A 21,027-nucleotide genomic window follows, 5' to 3' on the forward strand; every position below is an offset into this window, starting at 1 on the left:
AGTAGCTGGGACTACAGGCATGCGCCACCATGCCCAGCTGATTTTTTTTGTAATTTTTAGTAGAGACGGGGTTTCACCATATTGGCCAGGATGGTTTCGATCTCCTCACATTGTGATCTACCCGCCTCGGCCTCCCAAAGTGCTGGGATTACAGGAGTGAGCCATCGTGACCAACCAACTGAATCTTTATATATTAACCCAGCCCCTTGGAAGATACTGTGTTTGTTAAATACAGCAATGCTGGAAGATTGGAAAGTTTAACTGGTTTTTCTCTTATAGAAATTGCATTCATGCATTTGGGGAATAACGTTTTCACAGATGAATATTTTTACTGGGTGCATGATTTTCCCTACAGGGAAATGGTTAGGTTGAAGTGTGCTGACATTAGAAAGTGAAGGGTAAAACCTGGTGTTGGTCATTGAATCTGAGTTCTCACTTTAACAATCCCAGAGGTTGCAAATTCAGATGCTTTTAGGGGCCAGAAAGGTAACAGACGTGTTTAAAGTAGCCTCGACTTAGCTCTAGCTGATTGTTGCCTCATGGGAATGAGACTCAATGTTGCCAGATCTTTTTTTTTTTTTTTTTTAAATTACAGGCCAGGAACCAGATTCGTTTGTGAAATCTCCCCATTTGTGAATGCTGGTAACTTATTCAAAAAGTTTAAAACATTGTGTGGTCTAAATAAAACATACATAGGCCGTGTGGTTTCCGATTAAGACTTTCTGCCCAGCCTAAGGATTCATGCAACACATATTTTATTGAAATATATGATGCACGATCCCTTAAGGGCATAAATTTTATCACTTAAATGTCTCTTGTCTCTTAACTGAAGAATCTAACACATACACAACAGGTCAAGAATAACAGTTCTAAGAAAAATGCTGTCAGTAAGTAAATGTACCTTGCAGTGAAGTACAGAAGATTTTTATCTTTCATAAATTATTCCCAGTGGTTTCAGTTTGGCATACAGCAAAGATACAGACTGGATTCTGAGAACCTCCTCCTGCCCCCCAAAATTCCTGGCTTTGGCAAAGAAAGGGCCACACAGCTCTTCCATCAAGCCATGGCATTTCTTACTGGTGGAGATGGATTTTTCTACACAAGAGCTCAGATTTTATCTCACTAAAAAGACATGCTTGATTTTTAAATTGGAAATTTACAAAAGGAGTGAAATGACGTGTGAGTAGTAAAGTAGTGGATGTCTGTGTGCATCCTCGTGCCCAACCCCAGAAGCATTGAAACCTGAGGCTCAGCCTCTCCCAGGCACTCCTCAGGTCCTCTGAAGGCCCTTCAGTCACACAAGTTGAGAACTTGCTGAATTTGAAAAGCAATTTGCCCTTTGGCATCATCATATAAAGAGATTTACCTCCAGATGATAATAGGTGAAGACAAAGACTTACAGGTGGTTGGTGGTTGTTGGTTTTTAAAGCCAACTGTGATCCCATCAATGTATTTCTAAGGAAAATGTAAACTGTTCATACATTCTCTTAAACATCACAGTGAAAAGCAAGTACCCGTATGTGTGATAGGCAGGCAGAGGGCTCCACCTGCTCTGCCCTTGGCAAAGGCCCTTGGCCACACTGGTGAAAATGCCAGCTTGGCTTCTGCACGGATACCCATGTCGTGCCATCCAACTGGAGCGCTGGTGGAGCCCAAAGGCAGGGCAGGGCAGGGGGAGGAGATCTTTTGAAACGTTTCCAGGAGCTCTGTCCAGCTGTCTGTTTGTCTTCCAGCCCAGAACTGCTGCACAAAGCTACAAGGACACTGAAGAGACCATGGATCTGCTGCTGTTCTCTAGGGAAGACTTGGCTTGGAGTGTGGCTGCCTGGATTCGAAAGTGTGTCCTTGACTCCATGGAGTAATTCTTGTAGTTTTGCCTGGAATTGAGCAGAGAATCAGACACATGAGGCTGCTTGCTCCCAGAGATGCTTTTCCTCCTGTTGGAGCTGTGTGAGCCCTGCCAACAAAGGAAGGACTGTAGAGAAATTCCTGGGTCCCGAGAGAGTTGAGCCTGCCCAATGGAGAGTTAACCAGAAGCGTTTGTGGCCCCTCACCCCTGGTATCATGCCCACTGGAACCACTCCTGGTCCTCCTGGGTTCCTAAGCTTGAAGGGGTGGTTTTAGGGAATAGACCTCTACCCTGGAAGGCAGGAGTCATGGGTCCTCACACAGCCATGCAGCTGGCTTCTGATGTGACCTCGGGAACTTACTTCCTGCCTCTGGGAGTCTAACTGCCCATTCATACATTAAGAAAGAAGTCTTCCTATGACAGGTGAGAGCTGGATTAAGAGGGACACAGGTCCGCCCTCTAGACTGCCAGACTGGCCTTGCTAGCAACTCCACTCACTGCTGTCTGGGCAACTCTGTCCCCAGCCAGCTCCTGAGCTGAGTTCAGAGGGAGCAAAGGACAGACTGAGGTTACCCAAGGCTTACTTGGCAGATTCTAAGAGTTTGATGGCCTCTTCGTTTCTGCCTTGCTCCATAAACAGCAGGGCCAGCTCCAGCAGGGCGTTTGGGATCAAGTAGTGGTCATATTTAATCTTCTTTTCACTGCAGAACAGAAGACATGGCTCAGGTTCCTCCTCCTGAGCCTTTCCCAAACTGCATGTGAGGATTTCCTAACCTGAACTCCAATTCTGGGAGGTTCCCACTACCAAGCCATAGAAAGGCTGGGATCCACAGCAAAGGCTTCCCATCCTGTGTGCGTAACCCTGGGCTCCAGCTCCCTGACAACTTATGGCTCCCTCCATGTCCTTAATCCACCGCCACCTAAGTCCCGACCTCCCTTTCTCCAGGTTGAATGGTTTATTGAACTGAAAAGTCTCCTGTCTCTGACCTATCCCCTCTGACCCGACCTCCATGCTGCCCTGGAGATATCCTTTTAAACCCCAAGTCTTCCTTGCCCGGTACCCTTTCTGGCTCTCTTCTTTGGAATACAATTTAGCCTTGTGAACAAAACATCCAGGCCCTTCTCATTCTATCCCTCCTTATTTCATCTTCAATCTTTTCTCTCTATGACTTCACCCAGGCAGGTAAAGACCCCATCGCCATCACCCCGCCTCAGGTGTCTTTCCTGTGTCCATGCACTGGTGCATGCTGTCCCTACTCCACCTCAAACCTGTCCTCCCTTGCCTTCTCCGCCTGATGAACTTCCCAGTTTCAACGTCAGCCTTGGAAAGCGTTTCCTAGTACCTCCCATGAAGTTTAGGTCCCTCCTCGGGCACCTGCTGTCCTCTCTGCTTTCCTCTAGCATGGCCCTGACAAGCCTTGGTTGGCCTGCCTACAGCTTGCCATCTGTCACACTGCCCTCCCCGAGGGCAAGGACAGAGTCGCTGAATTACAAACTCCAGGGCACACTATTCGCTCAAAACAACGTGGATGTGCTCCTGTAGTCACGCAATTTGGTGGCACTGGGAGGCTAGGTCTGAATTATCTGTACAGGTCCCGGCACAAATCCTGGCAAGAGTGGACACTAGTTTAGTACCTGTGTGGTGAGCGGGGGTTGGCTAGGGTCAGCCACTGCAGTGGGCATGAGGATGGAGAAGCCCTGAATATTCTACCCGGGAGACTCAGACCCAGCAGGAGCAGCTGCAGAGGCACTTACTTGGCAGAGATACTCCTAAAATTCTCCTCGGCCTCCCGGACACGGCCCAGGTATTTCAGACACAGGCCTTTCAACAATTTCACCAAGCACTCGTCATCCACTGAGTACTCGTTCTCTGAAAATAGGGATGTGAGGGAAAAAGACAGACTTGTTCATTTCTGCAGCAGTTACTTATAGAGCCCCCTACTCTGTGCTAGGTCAAAGGGACACAGGTAAATCAGACATGCTCCCTGTCCTCAGGGGAGGTCACATCTGAGAAGGAAAGGCAAATACTGAGACAATGACAATACAGTGAGGTCAGGACTGAAGGAAGCCCCATGGCTGTGGGAGCCCAGAGGCTTTGACCCTACCAGGGGGACAAGGAACAGCTGCTTGGAGGAGCGCAGTCTAGAGAAAGAAAGGAGAATTGCCGAGGTAGGGAACGGGGGAAGGACATTTTTGGCAAAGGGAACCTTCAGCTGTAAAGACCTGACCTAGCCTGGCAGGCTCAAGGGCCTGAGGGAAGTCACCTGGGCCTTTCTCCAGCATCTCTTCCGCCTTGGTGATGATCTCAAGCATCCCATCCGTGAGTGTCGGCTGCTTCCCAATCACAGCGTAGCCGTTCCAGATGTACATCATTTCCTGAAGGCAGGAGGGCAAGTCAGTCCCAGGCTTCTTTCCTAATGGGGCCTCAGTTTTCCCATCTACAAAATGGGCAGTTCAGATCAGAGGTTCCCTAAAGGCCCTTCTAGCTCTAATCATCCATAACAGGTCTCAGTCAGCCTGTGAAGCTGTGGGCCTGAGGGGGTTATGGGAGCCTTAGCATTGATTTCATACTGAGCTCTCACCTTACCCCAGTGAAGATGTAAGATGGACCAATATCCGTACTGTGCTGCTCATAGCTGCCAAAGTTTTCCAGCTATTTTTCTGCTCATGCCCTCCCTGAGTGCTATTATGTCCTTTCTCCCAACCTCTCTGGGGCCACTTTCTGTCCTTTGAGGACCAGGCCATGCTCCATACACACATTTCAGGACAACAGAATTTAAGGCTATGTCACCTTCTCTCCTACTCCTATTCTCCCAAAGCAACGGGCTAAATAATGACACTCATATTCCATTTCCTTTAGGATGAAGTTACCATCACTGAGACTCTTAAAACACATCTGATTCCTTTTCTTCTTTTTCTTAGATTCTTTTTTTAATTAAAAAAATTTTGGGGGGCTAGGCACAGTGGCTCACGCCTGTAATCCCAGCACTTTGGGAGGCCAAGGTGAGTGGATCACCTGAGGTCAGGAGTTCGAGACCAGCCTGGCCAACATGGTGAAACTCCATCTCTACTAAAAATACAAAAACTAGCCGGGTGTGGTGGCACACACCTGTAATCCCAGCTACTCGGGAGGCTGAGACAGGAGAATTGCTTGAATCCAGGAGGCGGTGGTTGCAGTGAGCCGAGATGGCACCATTGCACTCCAGCCTGGGTGACAGACACCGTCTAAAAAAAAAAAAAAAAATCTTGGGGCCAGATATGGTGGCTCACACCTGTAATCCCAGCAGCACTTTGGGAGGCTTAGGCAGGTGGATCACGATCACTTGAGCTCAGGAGTTCAAGACCAGCCTGGGCAACATGGCAAAACCCCATCTCCACTAAAAAAAAAAAAAAAATTAGCCAGGCATGGTGGTGCAAGCCTGGGGTCCCAGCTACTTGGGAGGCTTAGGTGGGAGGATCGCTGGAGCCCAAGAAATCTAAGCTGCAGTGAGCTATGATCACCCCACTGCATTCTAGCCTGGGTGACAGAGTGAGACGCTGTCTCAAAAAAAAAAAAAAAAATTATTTTCACCTTGTCTTTGTCAGGCTACTGGTTCCTTTTCTTTGTTTGTTTTTGCCTTGACTGCCAGGAAGCTCAGAATACTAAATTAGGCTGAACATGGTGGCTCATGCCTGTAATCCCAGCACTTTGGGAGGCTGAGGTGAGAGGATCTCTTGAGCCCTGGACTTCACCACCACCTTGGGCAACACAGTAAGATACTGTCTCTACAAAAAAATAAAAATAGTAGCTGAGCATGGGTGCATGCCTGTAGTTAGGAGGCTGACATGAGAAGATCCTTTGAGCCCAGGAGTTTGAGGCTGCAGTGAGCTATGATATCACCACTACACTCCAGCCTATATGACACAGTGAGACCCCACCTCTAAAATATTTAAAAATAAATAAAATAAAATAATAATACTAATTTAAACTTTCATTCATAGTACCTGTGTTTGCTTAAATGCACATTTCCTAACCTATCAAACCAGGTAATGGATGTGAAAACACTTTGTAGCCATAAAGTTCTAGAAAGACATTATTGTTGTGGTTCTTGTTATTATGTTCTAGGAAGGGAATTTCAGTTTAGACCAGTATTTCTCAAATTGTTCTCTGGTTCCAAGTTAGCAAATGTTTAATTTTATTTTATTTTAGAGACAAGGTCTCACTCTGTCACCCAGGCTGGAGTGCAGTGGCACTATCAGAGCTCACAGCAGCCTTGACCTCCTGGGCTCAAGCTATCCTCCCACCTCAGCCTCCTGAGGAACAGGGACTACAGATGCATGACACCACGCCCCACTAATTTTTGAATTTTTTGTAAAGATGGGGTTTCACCATGTTGGCCAGGCTGGTCTTGAACTCCTGCTCTCAAATGATCCACCTACCTTGGCCTCCCAAAGTTCTGGGATTACAGGCATGAACCACCACACCCGGCCAGCAAATGTTTCATTTTTTAAAAAAGGATTCTTCCCTTCCCCCCAAATAAATAAAAATTAAAATTAAAAATGATTCTGTGGCCTAGTAAGTTAGAGAGAAAACATACCTTTAAGCTTCTTCTTAGATTAATATATAAGACTCCAAGAAAGTCTATAGTATATAAACTGTATTTAGGCCAGTCTTTCCCAAATGAAATCATTTAATGCATAAACAGTATTTTGCAGATTACAGTTTGGGAAATTCTCCCCTAAGTTTTTGGTATAGTTGCTTCCCTTGCCCTTCCTACAATATCCTTCTGCTCCACTTGATAACAATAGCTTTACTGGATTTTTTTTTTTTTTTTTTTTTTTTGAGACGGAGTTTCACTCTTGTTGCCCAGGCTGGAGTGCAATGGCACAATCTCGGCAACCTCCACCTCTTGGATTCAAGAGATTCTCCTGCCTCAGCCTCCCGAGTAACTGGGATTATAGGCATGCACCACCACGACCGGCTAATTTTGTATTTGCAGTAGAGACGGGGTTTCTCCATGTTGGTCAGGCTGGTCTCAAACTCCCGATCTCAGGTGATCCGCCTGCCTCTGCCTCCCAAAGTGCTGGGATTACAGGCGTGAGCCACCACGCCTGGCCTATTGTATATTTTAAACCATAAAATATTTTAAAACTTTAGAAATACTCAGGTTGTAAGTGCTGAATCAAACTATAGAAATATTGACCTTTTTTTTGAGACAGAGTCTTACTCTGTCGCCCAGGCTGGAGTGCAGTGGCATGGCTCACTGCAAGCTCCGCCTCCTGGGTTCACACCATTCTCCTGCCTCAGCCTCCCAAGAAGCTGGGACTACAGACGCCCGCCACCACACCTGGCTAATTTTTTGTGTTTTTAGTAGAGACAGGGTTTCACCGAGTTAGCCAGGATGGTCTCGATCTCCTGACCTCATGATCCGCCCGCCTCGGCCTCCCAAAGTGCTGGGATTACAGGCGTGAGCCATCGCGTCCTGCCAAATATTGACCTTTTCAACTGATAAAGTATTTAACACATTTTTCTCATTCATGCTCATAACTGCTCTGTGAAATGGGAAAGGAATCTATTGTTACACCCATTTTACATAAGGGGAAGAGGGAACCGACCTAAGGCTATTCAGTTAATGAACAGTACAGCCAGGACCAAAAAAAGGTCTCTCAAGCGGGCTTCCTTCTACTTTTCCGGCTCCCTTACTACCTGAATAACAAGGACTCTTAGCAAGCTGGAACTTTATCGGATGCCTACTCAAATCGTGCATAGAATTAGCATCACAACCATGGCTCAGAATATGGGCTGTGGGCCTAGACTGCTGAGTTCAAATTCTGACTCCAACTCACCAGCTGTGTGACCTGGGCAAGTTATTTGATCTTTCTACTGATCTGTTAGGTCTTGTTACCCCCATCTGTAAAATGGAGATACCAGCAGCGCCTACTCAGAGGGTTGATGTGAGGCTCAAATGAAGCAACAGGCAATGGGTGTGGGCAGCCTTGAACAGAGCAAGTGCTCAATAACAATGTTGGCTATTATGTGAGTTCAGAGTTGAATATAACGTGAAGACGCTGGCCCAGTGAAGGGGACCGTGAAAACAATGAAAATCATTGTGACAAGACTGGAGCAGTCAGGCTGGGATCACAGGCAGCCGGGTAATGCCTCTGCCTGGGCACAGTGACATGGGGCTATCTGTCCAGGAGGGCGACCCTCTCTGCCTCTTATCTGCAGCCTGCCTGTCTCTCCACTCCCAGCCCCAGTGGACCATCTCTTTCTAAGGGGTAGAGGCTGGGTCAGACTCGCAGGTGAATTGGGAAACCCTCCCCAGGCCCCTGAGGCATGAAGGTCTTTCTCCTCATCCACTTCCCCCTAGCTATGGCTCTCAGCGAATCCCCACAATCCTATACCCGGAGGGCAGTGCCAGTCCAGACCCCCTACCCACCAGAGCAGGCACTGGCAGCGAGACAGGGTTGGAGGAGAGGTAGCGCCGGGACTTCCGGATGGCAAACTTCTCTGTGGGTAGAGATTTCCCAGCAATCTTGAGCTTCAGGCCTGGCACAGCTCTGCGAAAGAGATGGGGAGGGTGGGAGACGATGAAAAAGAGTAGGAGAGGGCGGAGGGTCCCCAGCCTACCCAGCTATGCTTGGCCCCTCTCTGGGCCTCAGTTTCCCCATCCGTACAATGACAGTGTTGGACTCTAAAGAGCCTTCTAGATCTGAAATAGCCTGCGGCTATGGTCTTATTTTAGAGACCCTGCCCCAAGACCTGGTCACTTTCTATGGCTGGGCAAGGGGTTCCTCCCCGCCAGCTGGCAGAGGTGCCAGTGTGCCAAACACCCCTGGGCCAGCCCTGCCTCCTAGTTATCGCCTCCACTCCCAGGCCCCATTTCTGGGGAGGACTCAAGAGAAGTTTAATCCCAATTTCACAGGAGAGACCAACACTCAGAGAAAGAGTGGGACCTATCCAACACCAAACAGCTCAAATCCTTAATTAACTCTTGCCTCGCGAGTTCTGGCCTTCTCAGCTGTTTCCAAGGGCAGAGCAAAATGCGGTATGCCACCAGGCACGCCTCCACATCTGGGGCCTCACCCACCCAGCTCCATCCCACCCTCCTCCTATTTCTGCCACAGTCACTGGGTGTGGCTGTGACCTCAGGCCTGAGCCATTTAGGCACAGGAAACAGCTGGATGTGGGTGTGAGGTCCTCCCCAAACTCTTCCTTTGCTTATTCACTGTAGAACCTGTCTTGGCCTTCATTTCCTCATCTCTAAAATGGAGGTAATGACACCTGCCCTCCTAGGCTTTCTGGAAGAGTCATCTGAGAGGCGGACATAGAATCTGCTGTAGTAGCAGACAATCTGGAAGTGATAAATGCCCTATTATTGTGACAGCAGTAGCCTAGGAGGCCCATATTATACCCACTTCCAGGTCTGCAAATTGGGGTCAACCTCACCAAGACTGGAGGAAGGCTCTAAGCTCCATCCTCCACCTGCCAAGGCTGAGCTCTGCTCCAAAGATGCTTCACAGAAAGCAAATTCGGTGGTACAGGAAGAATGAAAACAGCCACCACTTAGTGGGCGGCTTCTAGGCTCCTAGTTCTCTGCCAAGCTCTTTACATTTATTATCTAGTTGATTTGCAAAACAGTGCTGCGAGGTGGAGGTTGTTGTTCCCATTTTACAGATGCCGAAGTTGTCCCAGGTGACACAGCTAAGAACAAGCAGAGGCTGGGTTTACTCCTGTTTGTTCGATTTCGACTCTCAGCTCTCCACTGTGCTTCTCTGAGTGTCTCAGGTTAACTCAGCAGAGTGAAAGACCTTCCCTCCCTGGACCTTGGTGGCCATATCTGTCCTCCTGCCCACATGAAAGAGACTTGGAGGGAGATGATATTGACAAAACCATTTCTGTGAAAGAAAGCCTCTGAAGAAATTCAAAGGGCTCCAACCACCAGTAGCAGCCGCATGGGGTGGCAATGGGAGGGGAGGACACGCAGGTGTGTCAGTCCTGGGGTGGGGGCAGGGAGTCACCCCACTCCTCCCTCCGCAGTGCCCACAGCTCAGGATAGCCTGGCTGATCTGTCCATAGCGGCCCACACAGCGGGAGCACGATGGTGAGACCCACCTAAACAATTCCACTTCGTCGTCCCCGAATGGCTTGTACTCCTCCTTACCAAACATGCTGAGGTAGGCGGCCTTCATGTAAATGTAGGTGGCCTGTGTGAGACAGAGCAACAGCCAGGTGTGAGCAGCCCTCCTCCAGCCCCAGCCCGGCTGGAATCTGCAGACCGACCTCACGTGGCCCAGCATAGGAGCTCGTGTTGTCTCCAAGCCCCAGGGGAAAAACGAAGGTAAGACGTTGAAGCAACTTGAAGACCGGAATCCAGGACAACCCATGTCAAAGCAGCCACCTTCTTCTCCACTTGAAGCAGTGGCAAGAAGAATCCATGCAACTAGTAATGGGTAGGACAGGCTGAGGCTGCGGCAGAGACACAAGGACAGGGGCTCAATCGGGGTTTCTGGGAAGCAACACCTTCAGAGTGGGCCCCTGAAGGGCAATGGGGAAATTCCCTGAGGCCCCAGACAGGGCCTTCAGCCAAGGGGAAGGGGCTGAGCAAAGCCTGGAGGCGACAGGATGTGTGTGGATTATCAATAGGAGGATGAAGCACGGGCTGTAAAAAAAAAAAAGAGGCTTGAGCCAGAAACGTGAGCAGGGCCTGGGTCTGCTCAGTTCGGGCCACTCTGGTAGAACTAACTGCCTTGCTGTGTGTGCCAGGAACATCAAATCCAGCACCTCGCTTGATCCCAAAGCCAATGCCAGAAAGGAGTCCGTAGCCTACCTCTGCTTCCTGGGACCCCAGAGACACTGAGGCAGAGCCGGGAATCGACCCCACAGCCTTGCCCACTAGATGCACAGCCAGCCCTGACAGTGAAACCGTGGCGCTGCGGGAGAACCCCCTACCCTACCCAGTTCTCCCTGCACGCCACGCCCCTTCCTCAGAAGTCCCGAGACAGGAGCCTGGCTCTGTGCTGCCCTCAGGTGGCCAAGTCCCGAACCACAGCTCTTGCCTCTTGGCTAAGAAAGGGTGGAGAGGAAAGGGCGCCGGACATCCGGGAGTCCTGCCTAGAGCAGGCGGAAAGCGGTCTCCACCTGGCAGCCCCACCCATGCCGGGGCCTCAGCCCGCCCTTTACCACATGAGGAAAAGCTGGTCTTTGTGGGAAGAGTCTCCCTCCCTGAAACCTGTTCCCGGTCCCATCTTTTTTTTTTTTTTTTTTAGATGGTCTTGCTCTGTCGCCCTGGCTGAGGCTGGAATGCAATGGCGCGATCTCGGCTCACTGCAACCTCCGCCTCCCGGCTTGTAGCTGGGACTACAAGCATGCACCACCATGCCTGGCAATTTTTGTATTTTTTAGTAGAGACAGGGTTTCACCATGCTGGCCAGGCTGGTTTCAAACTCCTGACACCAAGCTATCCGCCCGCCTCAGCCTCCCAAAGTGCTGGGATTACAGGCATGAGCCACTGCGCCTGGCCCCGGTCCCATCTTTAACCTCCCGGGTCGTCCTTGTCCTCTCCCTTTCCCCTGCCCCTGATGTGGAGGCACCAAGTCCCAGTGACTTTACCTCCCGTCTCATTCTAGGATCCTGCTGGCCTTGCCCTACGGCTCTCATTATCGCGCTGCCACCATCTCCACACCGTCTCCCTGTTCCAGGCTACCCGGGATGTCTTTCTGCTGTCCTGGTACACATTGTCTCCTGTCTCCCTGCTCCCACTCCTGTCACCTACAAGCCATTTCGCGCGCTGACCTTTTTAAGTCAGCTCACGTCCGTCCCTTCTGGAAATCTGGTTGTATCCCATCACACTCAGGAGACATCTCCTCCTGTTTCCCCGACACCTGCTGCACTCTAGCCATAGGATGGCCTCCGGGCTGTTCCCAGGACACATCAAACACACTCCTGCCCTGCCCTACACAGCTCCCTCTGCCCAAACGGCCTGCTTTGCGACTGCCATGCGCTGCTCCTGCGCTCCATTCTGCTGTCCTCTGAGACAGGCCTCCCCTGACCTCCCCTTACAAAGGAGCCCCTCCCGTCACTCCCTGCGCCCGGCCTCGCTTGTTCTTCACTGCACTTACTGGAACCAGACATCATGTTATATTGCACATCTGTGTTTCTTGTCTCTCTCCACACTAGGATGTGAGCCTTGAGAGGGCGTCTTTTCCTGCTCACTCTTGTATTTCCCGGCCTAGAACAGGACCTGTCAAGTGGGGATGGCCCAGCAACTGCTGGTGGGCTTCCTAAAGCACCTATCTAAGCCACAAGCCTGCCAAGGGCTCCCCTACTGCTAGATAAAGCCCAAACAGCCACTCACATCCTCCAGCCCTAACCTTTCCTTTTCTGGCTCATCTTCTGCCATTTCCTCCCCTACACTCCTTAAACTCTCCTGGGGCCTCTGCCCGTGCTGTTCCTCGGCCTGGGATGCCATTATCCCTTCTCCACCAGGCTCACCTCCAAGAGCCTTCCCTCCTGCCGACAGACACCAGCAGGGTTAGGATGGAGGCTGTGACTGAGAGTTGTGGACGCCCCAGCTCTCCCCCAGAGATGTACAGCGGCCACACTGGGGGAAAAGAGCAGCTGTCTCCCCTGATACAGGCCCCCTGCTCTTCTGCTGTGCAAACTCTTCACCCCATGGCACAGAGCCCCTCCGCAGTGCCCTGGCTTCTAAGCCTTTGGTCCTGCCGCCCTCTCGGCTTGGGGTGTCCTCTCACTTCCTCCACTCTGCCTCCCTAAATCCTTCCTCTCCGAGACCCACCTCAGAGGTCTCTCCTTAGAAGCCTTCCTGTCCTCTTGGGTTGCCCGAGGATGCCTTTAGCTCCTTGGGTTTCCCAAGCCCTGAGCATGCCACTGTCACCGCCTTGTTTCTGGCCATCTAAGCCTCCAGGCTGCCAGCACTGGGGGAAACACAAAGGCCTCCACAGGCCTGACTGTAGGAGATAGGTCAGGGTTGGAAAAATTATATAAAGCAGCAAACCTTCTTGGAAGGCTGGGAGGTTTTGCAAAAGCTTCGGAAAGGCTATGGCTGAAGACAGCTGAGTTCTCTCAGAGTAGATAACAAGAAGGGAATTGATCTAGATAAGTTAGTTTACTTAGGCCTCGGAATCTGGCCTTTAATCATCCGAGCAGAGGACTGCTCTCTCCAGGGGTGGGGCGGGGGACACAATGTTAATTACCCAAAAATGAAGTTTGCTTTAGGCCTTTGTCATTACATCTGTACTAAATAAATGCAAGCATGGCCGGCTTATGGGGGCTGCTGCTGACTCTGGCAAGGGTCCCCTATCTGCTGACAGGCAAGCCTGTGTCTGCGTACTCTGTTCATCCATCACTCAGTCAGGGTCTGCGGGTCAGACCCAGCAGCTGACCTCGGAGGATCCTGGCAGAAAGGGGCGCTGCCTGCGCAGAGCGGGTGGTGCCTATGGCAATGGCCAGAGGCCCAGGCCCCAGGACTATAAGTTGGTGAGTCTGCGGTGGCCAAGTTCTGGAGATTAGAAATGGGTGGGGCCCCAGAACTCAAGAGTGTTACAACCCCCGTTTTTCACAGGAAGTCCTCATGAGGAGAGTGTTGCAGAGAGAGCGGGACTGGCCACCCCAGCGGGCTGGGAACTGAGCCAGACTTCCTGACAGCTGGGAGGCCTGGCCCACCTTCCGTTCCTCTATATAGCAGCTGTGTGCCCCGACCAGGTCTCCCTTTCCCCATGTGGTTAGCCCCAGCCACCCACCTCACTCTACAGAAAGGCTTCAAGAGTCACTTTCAGTTCAAAAACGTTCCCTAAGGCCCAGAGTCCCAGCACTTCAGGAGGCAGGGATGGGAAGATTGCTTGGGCCCAGGAGTTCAAGACCAGCCTGATCAACATAGCAAGACCCTATCTCTCAAAAAAGAAAAAAGGTTCCCTGAGGCTTTGTCCTTGTTGGGAGTAGGAGGGGGTGTGGGGGCCATGGGAGCTGGGCCTGAGGAAGCACCTTCAACAGCAGGGTGGGTTCAGGGCAAGCCTTGACTCCTCGGGAGGACTCTAGGACCAAGAGAGAAGCAAAGGCCTCTAAGTCACACAGGACTGTCCTCAAATCCAGTGTCTGTCACCAACAGCCATGTGGGTGGGAAAGTCACAGTCCTTGCTTAGCGTCAGTGGCCCTCATGTGCCCAATGGAGATAATAACTTCTCCTCACCGGGTGTGGTGTGGAGGACATGACAGGTGCCAGACACACACTGAGAGCTCAGTAGAAGCCTGTTCCCTTCCCTAGCCCCACCTGCCCCAGACCCAGAGAATTCTCCTTCAGCTTGGTCCCCAGGCAGGGCTACTGAAAAGAGACCTCCATGTGGAGGAGGGGGAGGGACCAGATGCAGATGACAGGTCTCCTAACAGGTGCCAATGCGGGTCAGTTCTAACAGCTGCCTGGAGCTTTGCAGGGAAGGTATCTAAGGTCACAGCCAGGCTCATGGCAGAGGATTGATTAGCAATGTCTGCTATGGGCAGGGGATGAAGCCATGAAGACACATGTCCTGTGTATTTAGAAATAACAGATTAGACTTTGCTGAGCTAGGTGGTTCTAAGACTCTTGGTTCCAATTTCTGCACTATCATTACTATGATGGTACAAGCTAACACTTATTTCAATACTTACCGTGATAAATGTCTTCTTTGGTAGGCAAGCATCTATATGGCATCTTGTTAATCCCTCCACTATTTCTGGGTGCATCATTTTCTTCTTTGGAACCGCCCCTCTCCTACTCTCAGCCCATGAAGAATCTTCCCACCCCTCTGTTCCAGGCATTGGCATGTGACAAGTCAGACCAGTGAGGCTGAATTGTGGGACTCTGGTTGAAATCAAGGGGAGGATGTGAGTAGAAGCAGCCCATGGCCACCTTGCCTGTCACATGGAGAAAAGCTTCCTGCAAAGATGTCACAGAAACAAAGATGTCACAGGATAGAGCACAGTCACAGATGGAAAGACCAAGCCAGACATTTCATTTGAATTCCTGGATCCAGCCCTACCTGAAGTCGGATGTGCCAAGAATGTTCAGTTATATGAGCCTTTTGTGTTTTGGAACTGCATAGTCCAATATAGTGGCCACTAGCCCTACATGGCTATTTAAATTTAACATTTAGTTAATTAAATTAAATAAAACTGAAAACAATCAGTTTCCCAGCTGCACTAGGCATATTTCATGTGCTCACTGTGTACATGTGACTGGTGACTACCATATGTGGGCAGTGCATAAGTAGAACATTTCTACCATAGAGACAGTTCTGTTGGACAGAGGGAGCCATGTTTCTGTCCTTTGTGACTAGACGTCTCTTTGTGACACACTGTGGTTCAGAAGTTTCTCTTGTGGTCTTTAGTTCCTTCCAAGCCTGAGTCCTATTAGAATTTAAGGTTATGTTTAGATTTCAGCTGAGACATCTGTGTTTAGTTAGGGATTTGGCCCTGGTCTGGAGGCACACAGTCAGCCCTGTTCACCCAATGCTCCTAACACGTGGCATTAGCCCACCTTGGACCAGCAGTTCTCCTTGCTGAGCAGGTCGGCGTAGAAGTAGGACATCTTCCACTGGCCCTTGTAGGTGAAGCACCACATCAGCTCCCAGTAGCACATGTGGTGGAACTGCTTCCAGTGCTGCTGGGCCTCACAGCACTCCTCGAAACGCCGGATGGCCTGCAGGCACCTTCTGGTCAGCCTGACGGGTGCCCACCCAGCCCCAACCCCTCTGCATCCTCCACACCTCCCAACACCACAGCAGACTGGGCCTCTCCAGGTCATGGTGGTCCAACCCTGTGCTAGGCTCAGGTGGGGCCCCAGGAGCCAGGAGATCTGGCCTCCAGTCCTGGTTTTACCTCCTAAGTCTTACATGACCTTGGGCCCAAATACAGCCCCTGTCTGGGACTCTGGTTTTTTGTAACAAATTGAAAGAACAGGACAGAGCTATAATGGAGGGGAAGTACCAGACTCCAGCCTAATCGCCATGCCCTAAACAGATGGGCTTTCCTAACCTCTGCCTCCCTCAAGCACCTCCCCGCACCTCCCTCCACTGCAATGCTGCAGTTCTGTATCTCCCAGTCAAAATCCCAGGCACCACAAATGCCTCGTCCTCGCTGTCTTCCCAGGCTGCTCTGTCAGAAGGGCCTCTCCCTCTCCTGCTCTCTGGTTGGTTCTCTCTTGGGGACCCCCTCCCAGTCTGTCCTGTCACTGAGTATGTCACATGTGCCTGACTTACTGCTGGCCTGGGAGAGCCTGAGGGATCCCCAGCCCCGGCCTGGACCCCCATCACTCACTGCATCAATGTTGCCTTTAATGACTTCAATCCGCCCTGCGAAGAACAGGAAGATGGCGCCCTGCAATGACACACATGCAAGTCCGTGTGGGTCCGTGGGGGTCTGTGGGTGTTTGTGGGCTGGGGGTACCGGGCAGCACATGGGGCTCACCTTAGGGTACCGGTTAAGGTAGGGCTTCAAGAGCTTCTCAGCCTCCTCGATGTTGACGTTCCCAGTACCTGGAGGAGGTGGTGGGGGAGACACAGAACATGTCACCACCTCTGGCTCCTGTGATCCTGCCAGCAACCCAGTAGGGGCTTCCCGGGGTCTCCCCTTCCCCCTCTGTGAAATGGGGATGATAATTCTCCCTGTCCCTAGGGTGACAGGAGGATTATATAAGGCAGTGCAGATATCACCCCAAGCACTTCACAGGGCTCGATAACCAGGAGCCTGTGTCCACCAAGGCTGTGCCCAGAACCATAAGGTGCTGTACACAGTGTCTTCACACACTCCACAGGGTGGGCACCCCCCCCCATTTCACAGATGAGAAAACTGAGGCTGGAACCTAGTCACACTGTGAGGCAGTGGGCGTCAGCAGGCCAGTCCCCGGGACAGTGGATGTGGCTCTGTTTCTGGTTTCAGTACCCCATCCCTAGCCGCAGGGGCATGAGCAGGGTCTGTAGCCCCTCATTCTCCTGCCCCGGTGGAAACGACCAAACCCCAGGGGCACCTACCAAGCACAAAGGTGAGGAAGGTGTGGTAGCACAGCAGGAGCATGACACACAGCACAGCGCGGAAGCTGTGTCCTGACGCGCCCTCCTCCAGCTGCAGCAGCCCATAGTCCTGAGGGGACGGGAGGGTGGGTGAGGCTCCCAGAGAGGGCAGGGGCCTGAGGGCGGCTGGACAGCTGTGTGGGCAGTGCTGCCGGCAAAGGGGAGGAAGAGCGCTGGAACCCTGGAGGCCGGGTCAGCTGTGTGGCCCTGAGCAAGGGGCTGCCCCTCAGTGCCCCAGCGCATTCCTGGGGGAAGGGAACATGGCTGCCAAGGCCAGGACAAAGGCTTGGCGGGTCTCAGGTGTCCCCCACCTTCTCCACAGCCCCTTCCTTACCCTCTCTGTAGTCACCGGCTCGGCTGCCCTGCGATGGGTATTGAGGGCCCTAGCAACCCAGGTCTGGCTGGGAGCATGAGAGACACGGAGGTGGATGATCCCAGCCATGGGCTCAGGGAACAGGTGGGGCCTGGGAAGGCTTCCTGGGGGAGAAGACTCCAGAGCCTGGCTGGGGAGGGGCTGGGGGCAGACCCCCCACCTTGTTTCCCTGCCTGCAGTCTCTGCCCCGTTCTGTCCTCCAGAGCATTCTCGTTCTTTCTAAAACACAAATCTGACCTGCCTCACTCCTGCCTCAAACCCTCCATGGCTCCCCTGCCTTCGAGATAAAGAGGAAGCCCAGGCTGGCACAGTAGGTCCCGCAACCCGCCTGGCCAGGCCACACTGCCTCACCTCTGGGCCCTGCCTTCATCATCCTGAAGTCCTACTCATGACCCATGTGCTTTCTTAAGGAAACAAAACTGAAAGAGACCTTCACGGCCTCTAGCCAATGTTTTCCAAAGCTCAGACAGCAGAGGGCAGCTAAGATTTCAGGGGTCCGTGGGCAGGCGCCAGGAAACACTGAGTCACGGTGAGCATTTTCCCTTCTCAGTTATCTTTCTATCCTTTGGTGGTGCCAAAGGATAGATCTGGAGAAATCCCCAGTCCTTTGCTCGCGGGGTTTGAACTCTCTCACCCTAAGCCCCCTTTCTCAGAAAGAGGCAGCCCTGGCTGAACCCGGACCCACCACACAGTCTAGCTGGGCTTTCCAAAAGATGGCTGGGCCCTTGTGGTATTTATTTTTATGATTAGGTTCTTATCATGCCAAATAATATGGAGGTTTGTGTAGAGATGTTTCCTTTGAATCAATTTCAGAAAAAGTCATGAGTCACTTTTGAGAAAAGTAATATATACATTATAATAGAGAGGTCCGTGCTTGTGGCAAATATCAGTAAGGGTCAGTGCACATTTGAGAAACACTTATCTGGTCCATAACAAGGTCCTTATTTTACTAAAAAGAGGCTCAGAGAAGGTAGGGACTTGCTCAGAGTCACAGAGAAAAGAGGATGAGGCTGGACTGACCCAGAGATCCTAACTTCCAGGCCAATGCTCCTTCTACCACACCATGCCTCCTCCACCAGGAAGCCCTCCCTGATCTGCTGCCTTCAACCTGGGGTTGGTACTCAGGTTCTTGCCCTCAGTAAAGTCTCTGGGTGCTTGAGTTCTCTGGTTCCTCCTCAAGGTCTGATGCCCAGTAGGGCCTCCCTCAGGCATCTGCTGGATGAAGTGGTAGCACCAGAAAATGGTCCTTGAGGGAAGGACTTGCTCAAAGTCTTGAAGTGAGGCAGTATCTACAGAAAGAGGGACCAGCCCTGACACCTGTCAGGCTCAGAGAACGTGTGATCCTGGGCCACTGATGGAGCTGCCCTTCACACCCACCCTCACCCACCCAGAGCCTCTGCACCCTAGGAGGGCCAGGCAGAGATCACTAGCCCCACGCGCCTGGAGAGAAGACTGAGGCCCAGGGAGGTCTGGGCATTGTCCAGGGTCATACAATGAGAGGGGCTGAGCCAGGACGGGCACCTAGGCCCTGCGGCGGCCTGTCAGCCCCACCCTGTCCAGCCCAGCCCCAGTTTTGGGGCTGAGCAGGTTAGGCAGGTGGTTACCTTGTTTCCTGAAAACCCCACGAACTCCAGCAGCCTCAGGATCCTAGTAGGAAGCATGGACAATGTCTGCGAGAAAGGAGGCAATCAAGCATGTGAAGGTACCCAGAGGGCGCAGGGGCCACCCCCACTGTCCCAAGGCTTGCTCTTTAACAGGCTTTACCTGGAGAGGAGAGGGCCACCCCTCTAACTTTGGAAAGGCCTCTGGCCACCTAGGTTCCCGAGGCTAAAATCTTCCCTGGGAAGCTCCTCCTCCCCTGATCAGGCACAGTTTTCCCAGACTTCCTGATCCCTCTGCCTGAAAGCCCCTCCTCAGCTGGGAAACTCCTAGGAATCCTTCAGGAGCCAGCACTGATGCTCACTCCCTCCCGTAGGAAACCTTCCCCCACTCCATGCAGGAGGAAGACTTAGTTCTCTGTCCCCTCTAAGTCATCAGCTGGTTTCAGGACTTTCTCCTTCCCTGCCACTGGTAAATGTTTAACCAGCAGCTCTCTAGGGCAGAGAAAGCCCTGATTTATTATGTGTGCCATGGTCGGGCACTGTGAAGGCTCCACCATAGTGGATTTCAAGCTACTGGCCTGACTTGGGAAGAAATGCACTGATGGACTCTGGAGCTGGCTCCAGCGCCCACTCCACCCCCACCCCAGCTGTGAGTCCCTGAAGGCTGGCCACACATCTGGTCATCTCTGGATCCCGGTGCCCAGCACACAGTCAGGTGCAGGCGCACTTGGCAGTGACCACACGAGTCAGGGACAGAAGGGGAGACAGCTCGAGCCAGGCACTGTGGAAATGGGGGAGGAGCACTCACCAGGTTGAAGGCCCCCACACCGAGCTTCACTCCTCCTTCAAAGTGCGGGTGGTTCTCACCCTTGCAGTATTGTGAGGACTGGACAAGGCTGTCCAGCTCCCTGCAGAGAGATGCCAAGTCCTGTTTCAGCCACTGCTGGGGGTGGGGGGTAGGGGCTGGGACCCCTTCCAGCTGGGCCTCAGGTAAACTCCCTGGTGGTGGATTCATACAGTTCTGGTGATCCTGAGAACTGATATTTGAGGAATTTCGAACCCCATCTCCCACCATGGTAACACACTCCTCACCCCTGAATTTCAGCCGTATGGGCCCTGGCACACTCTGCCATGGGCAGCTTCTGGACATTTGTTCGTACTCCACATCCTGTCTAAAAGAGGTTTTCTCAGCCTCTGCACTGCTCACATTTTGGGATGGATAATTCTTTGCTGCTGGGGGTGGCAGGGGAGCTGTTCTGGGCATCTTAGGATTTTAGCAGCATCCACAGTCCCTAAGCACCAGATGCCAGTCGCATCCTCTCCCCAGCTGGACAACCAGAATGTCTCCAGACACCGCCAAATGTCTCAGAGGGGGACTTCACCCCTAGCTGAAAACCACTGGGCTAGCCCAAACACCTCCTCCTTCAGGAAGTCTTCCTGGAGTCTCCTGGTTGGAATTCAACTCTATTACTCCTGGTTACCAACTGCACAGAGCCCCTAGCCCAGCCACCTGGGGCAGGACAGAGGCTTTAACAATGTGTCTGCCTCCTTCCTGGGCTGACAACATTTTGAAGTCTTTCATTTAGCAAGCTTGAGGCTTCTCTGTGCCAGGCACTGGAAGACAGCAGGGACCAAAGCCACCAAGCCATTGCCCCCACAGCATTCTCACTTTAAGGGACAGACCCTCCCTCCCCCCATTAAATCACTATGAGGGTGATAGCAGGCTCCAAGGAGAAGAATCCTTGGACCTGACCTAGTCTGGGGATAGGAAAGGCTTCTCTGAGGAGGTGACATTTGAGCTGAAATCTGGTACAGAAAGCTCAGTGCAGAAAGTGTTTCTGACAAAGAGAACAGCACGTCCAAAGGCCCTGAGGTAGGAACCACCTTGGCATATTTGAAGAACTGGGGGAAGGCTCAAGGACCTAAGGCAGAGTGAAGTGGGAGATGTGGCAAGCAGGGCAGGGGTGAGCTCCCAGGAAGGACTCAGCAATAACCCAGGGCTTCTTTTAAGAGCAAGAGGAGCCTTGGGAGTTGGCAAGGGATGGCCTGACAAGGTGTGTGCTTTGGCGACATCATTCTGGCAGCTGGTAGGGAGGCTGGGGCCAGAGCACTTGTCTGGTTTTTCTAGAAAACTTCTAGCATAGGCCCCCAAGGTAACGTGA

The 21,027-nt window shown here is 51.9% G+C and overlaps 1 protein-coding gene across 6 annotated transcripts in view; it reads right to left on the reverse strand.

Annotated features, from left to right (window-relative positions):
- Window positions 1–854: 854 nt before the first annotated feature.
- Window positions 855–21,027, reverse strand: part of TTC39A (tetratricopeptide repeat domain 39A) — a 58,440-nt gene continuing 38,267 nt past the window's right edge. For 4 of the 6 annotated variants that reach the window (XM_011926252.1, XM_011926250.1, XM_011926254.1 and 1 more), the window contains 12 exons: window positions 19,674–19,773; window positions 18,869–18,934; window positions 16,853–16,961; window positions 16,290–16,357; window positions 16,140–16,199; window positions 15,361–15,522; window positions 9,945–10,036; window positions 8,269–8,389; window positions 4,114–4,225; window positions 3,605–3,719; window positions 2,434–2,550; window positions 855–1,877 (listed from right to left, as the gene is read on the reverse strand). In XM_011926252.1, the coding sequence (XP_011781642.1) occupies window positions 1,754–1,877; window positions 2,434–2,550; window positions 3,605–3,719; window positions 4,114–4,225; window positions 8,269–8,389; window positions 9,945–10,036; window positions 15,361–15,522; window positions 16,140–16,199; window positions 16,290–16,357; window positions 16,853–16,961; window positions 18,869–18,934; window positions 19,674–19,773 (1,246 nt within the window). In that variant the 3' untranslated portion in view covers window positions 855–1,753. Of the gene's footprint in view, window positions 1,878–2,433; window positions 2,551–3,604; window positions 3,720–4,113; window positions 4,226–8,268; window positions 8,390–9,944; window positions 10,037–11,624; window positions 11,807–15,360; window positions 15,523–16,139; window positions 16,200–16,289; window positions 16,358–16,852; window positions 16,962–18,868; window positions 18,935–19,673; window positions 19,774–21,027 lie in introns of those variants that run through there. The other 2 variants (XM_011926255.1, XM_011926256.1) reach the window with 2 other exon arrangements.

The sequence above is a fragment of the Colobus angolensis genome, unplaced genomic scaffold (assembly GCF_000951035.1).
Source record: "Colobus angolensis palliatus isolate OR3802 unplaced genomic scaffold, Cang.pa_1.0 Scaffold68, whole genome shotgun sequence".
Lineage (NCBI taxonomy): Eukaryota > Metazoa > Chordata > Mammalia > Primates > Cercopithecidae > Colobus > Colobus angolensis.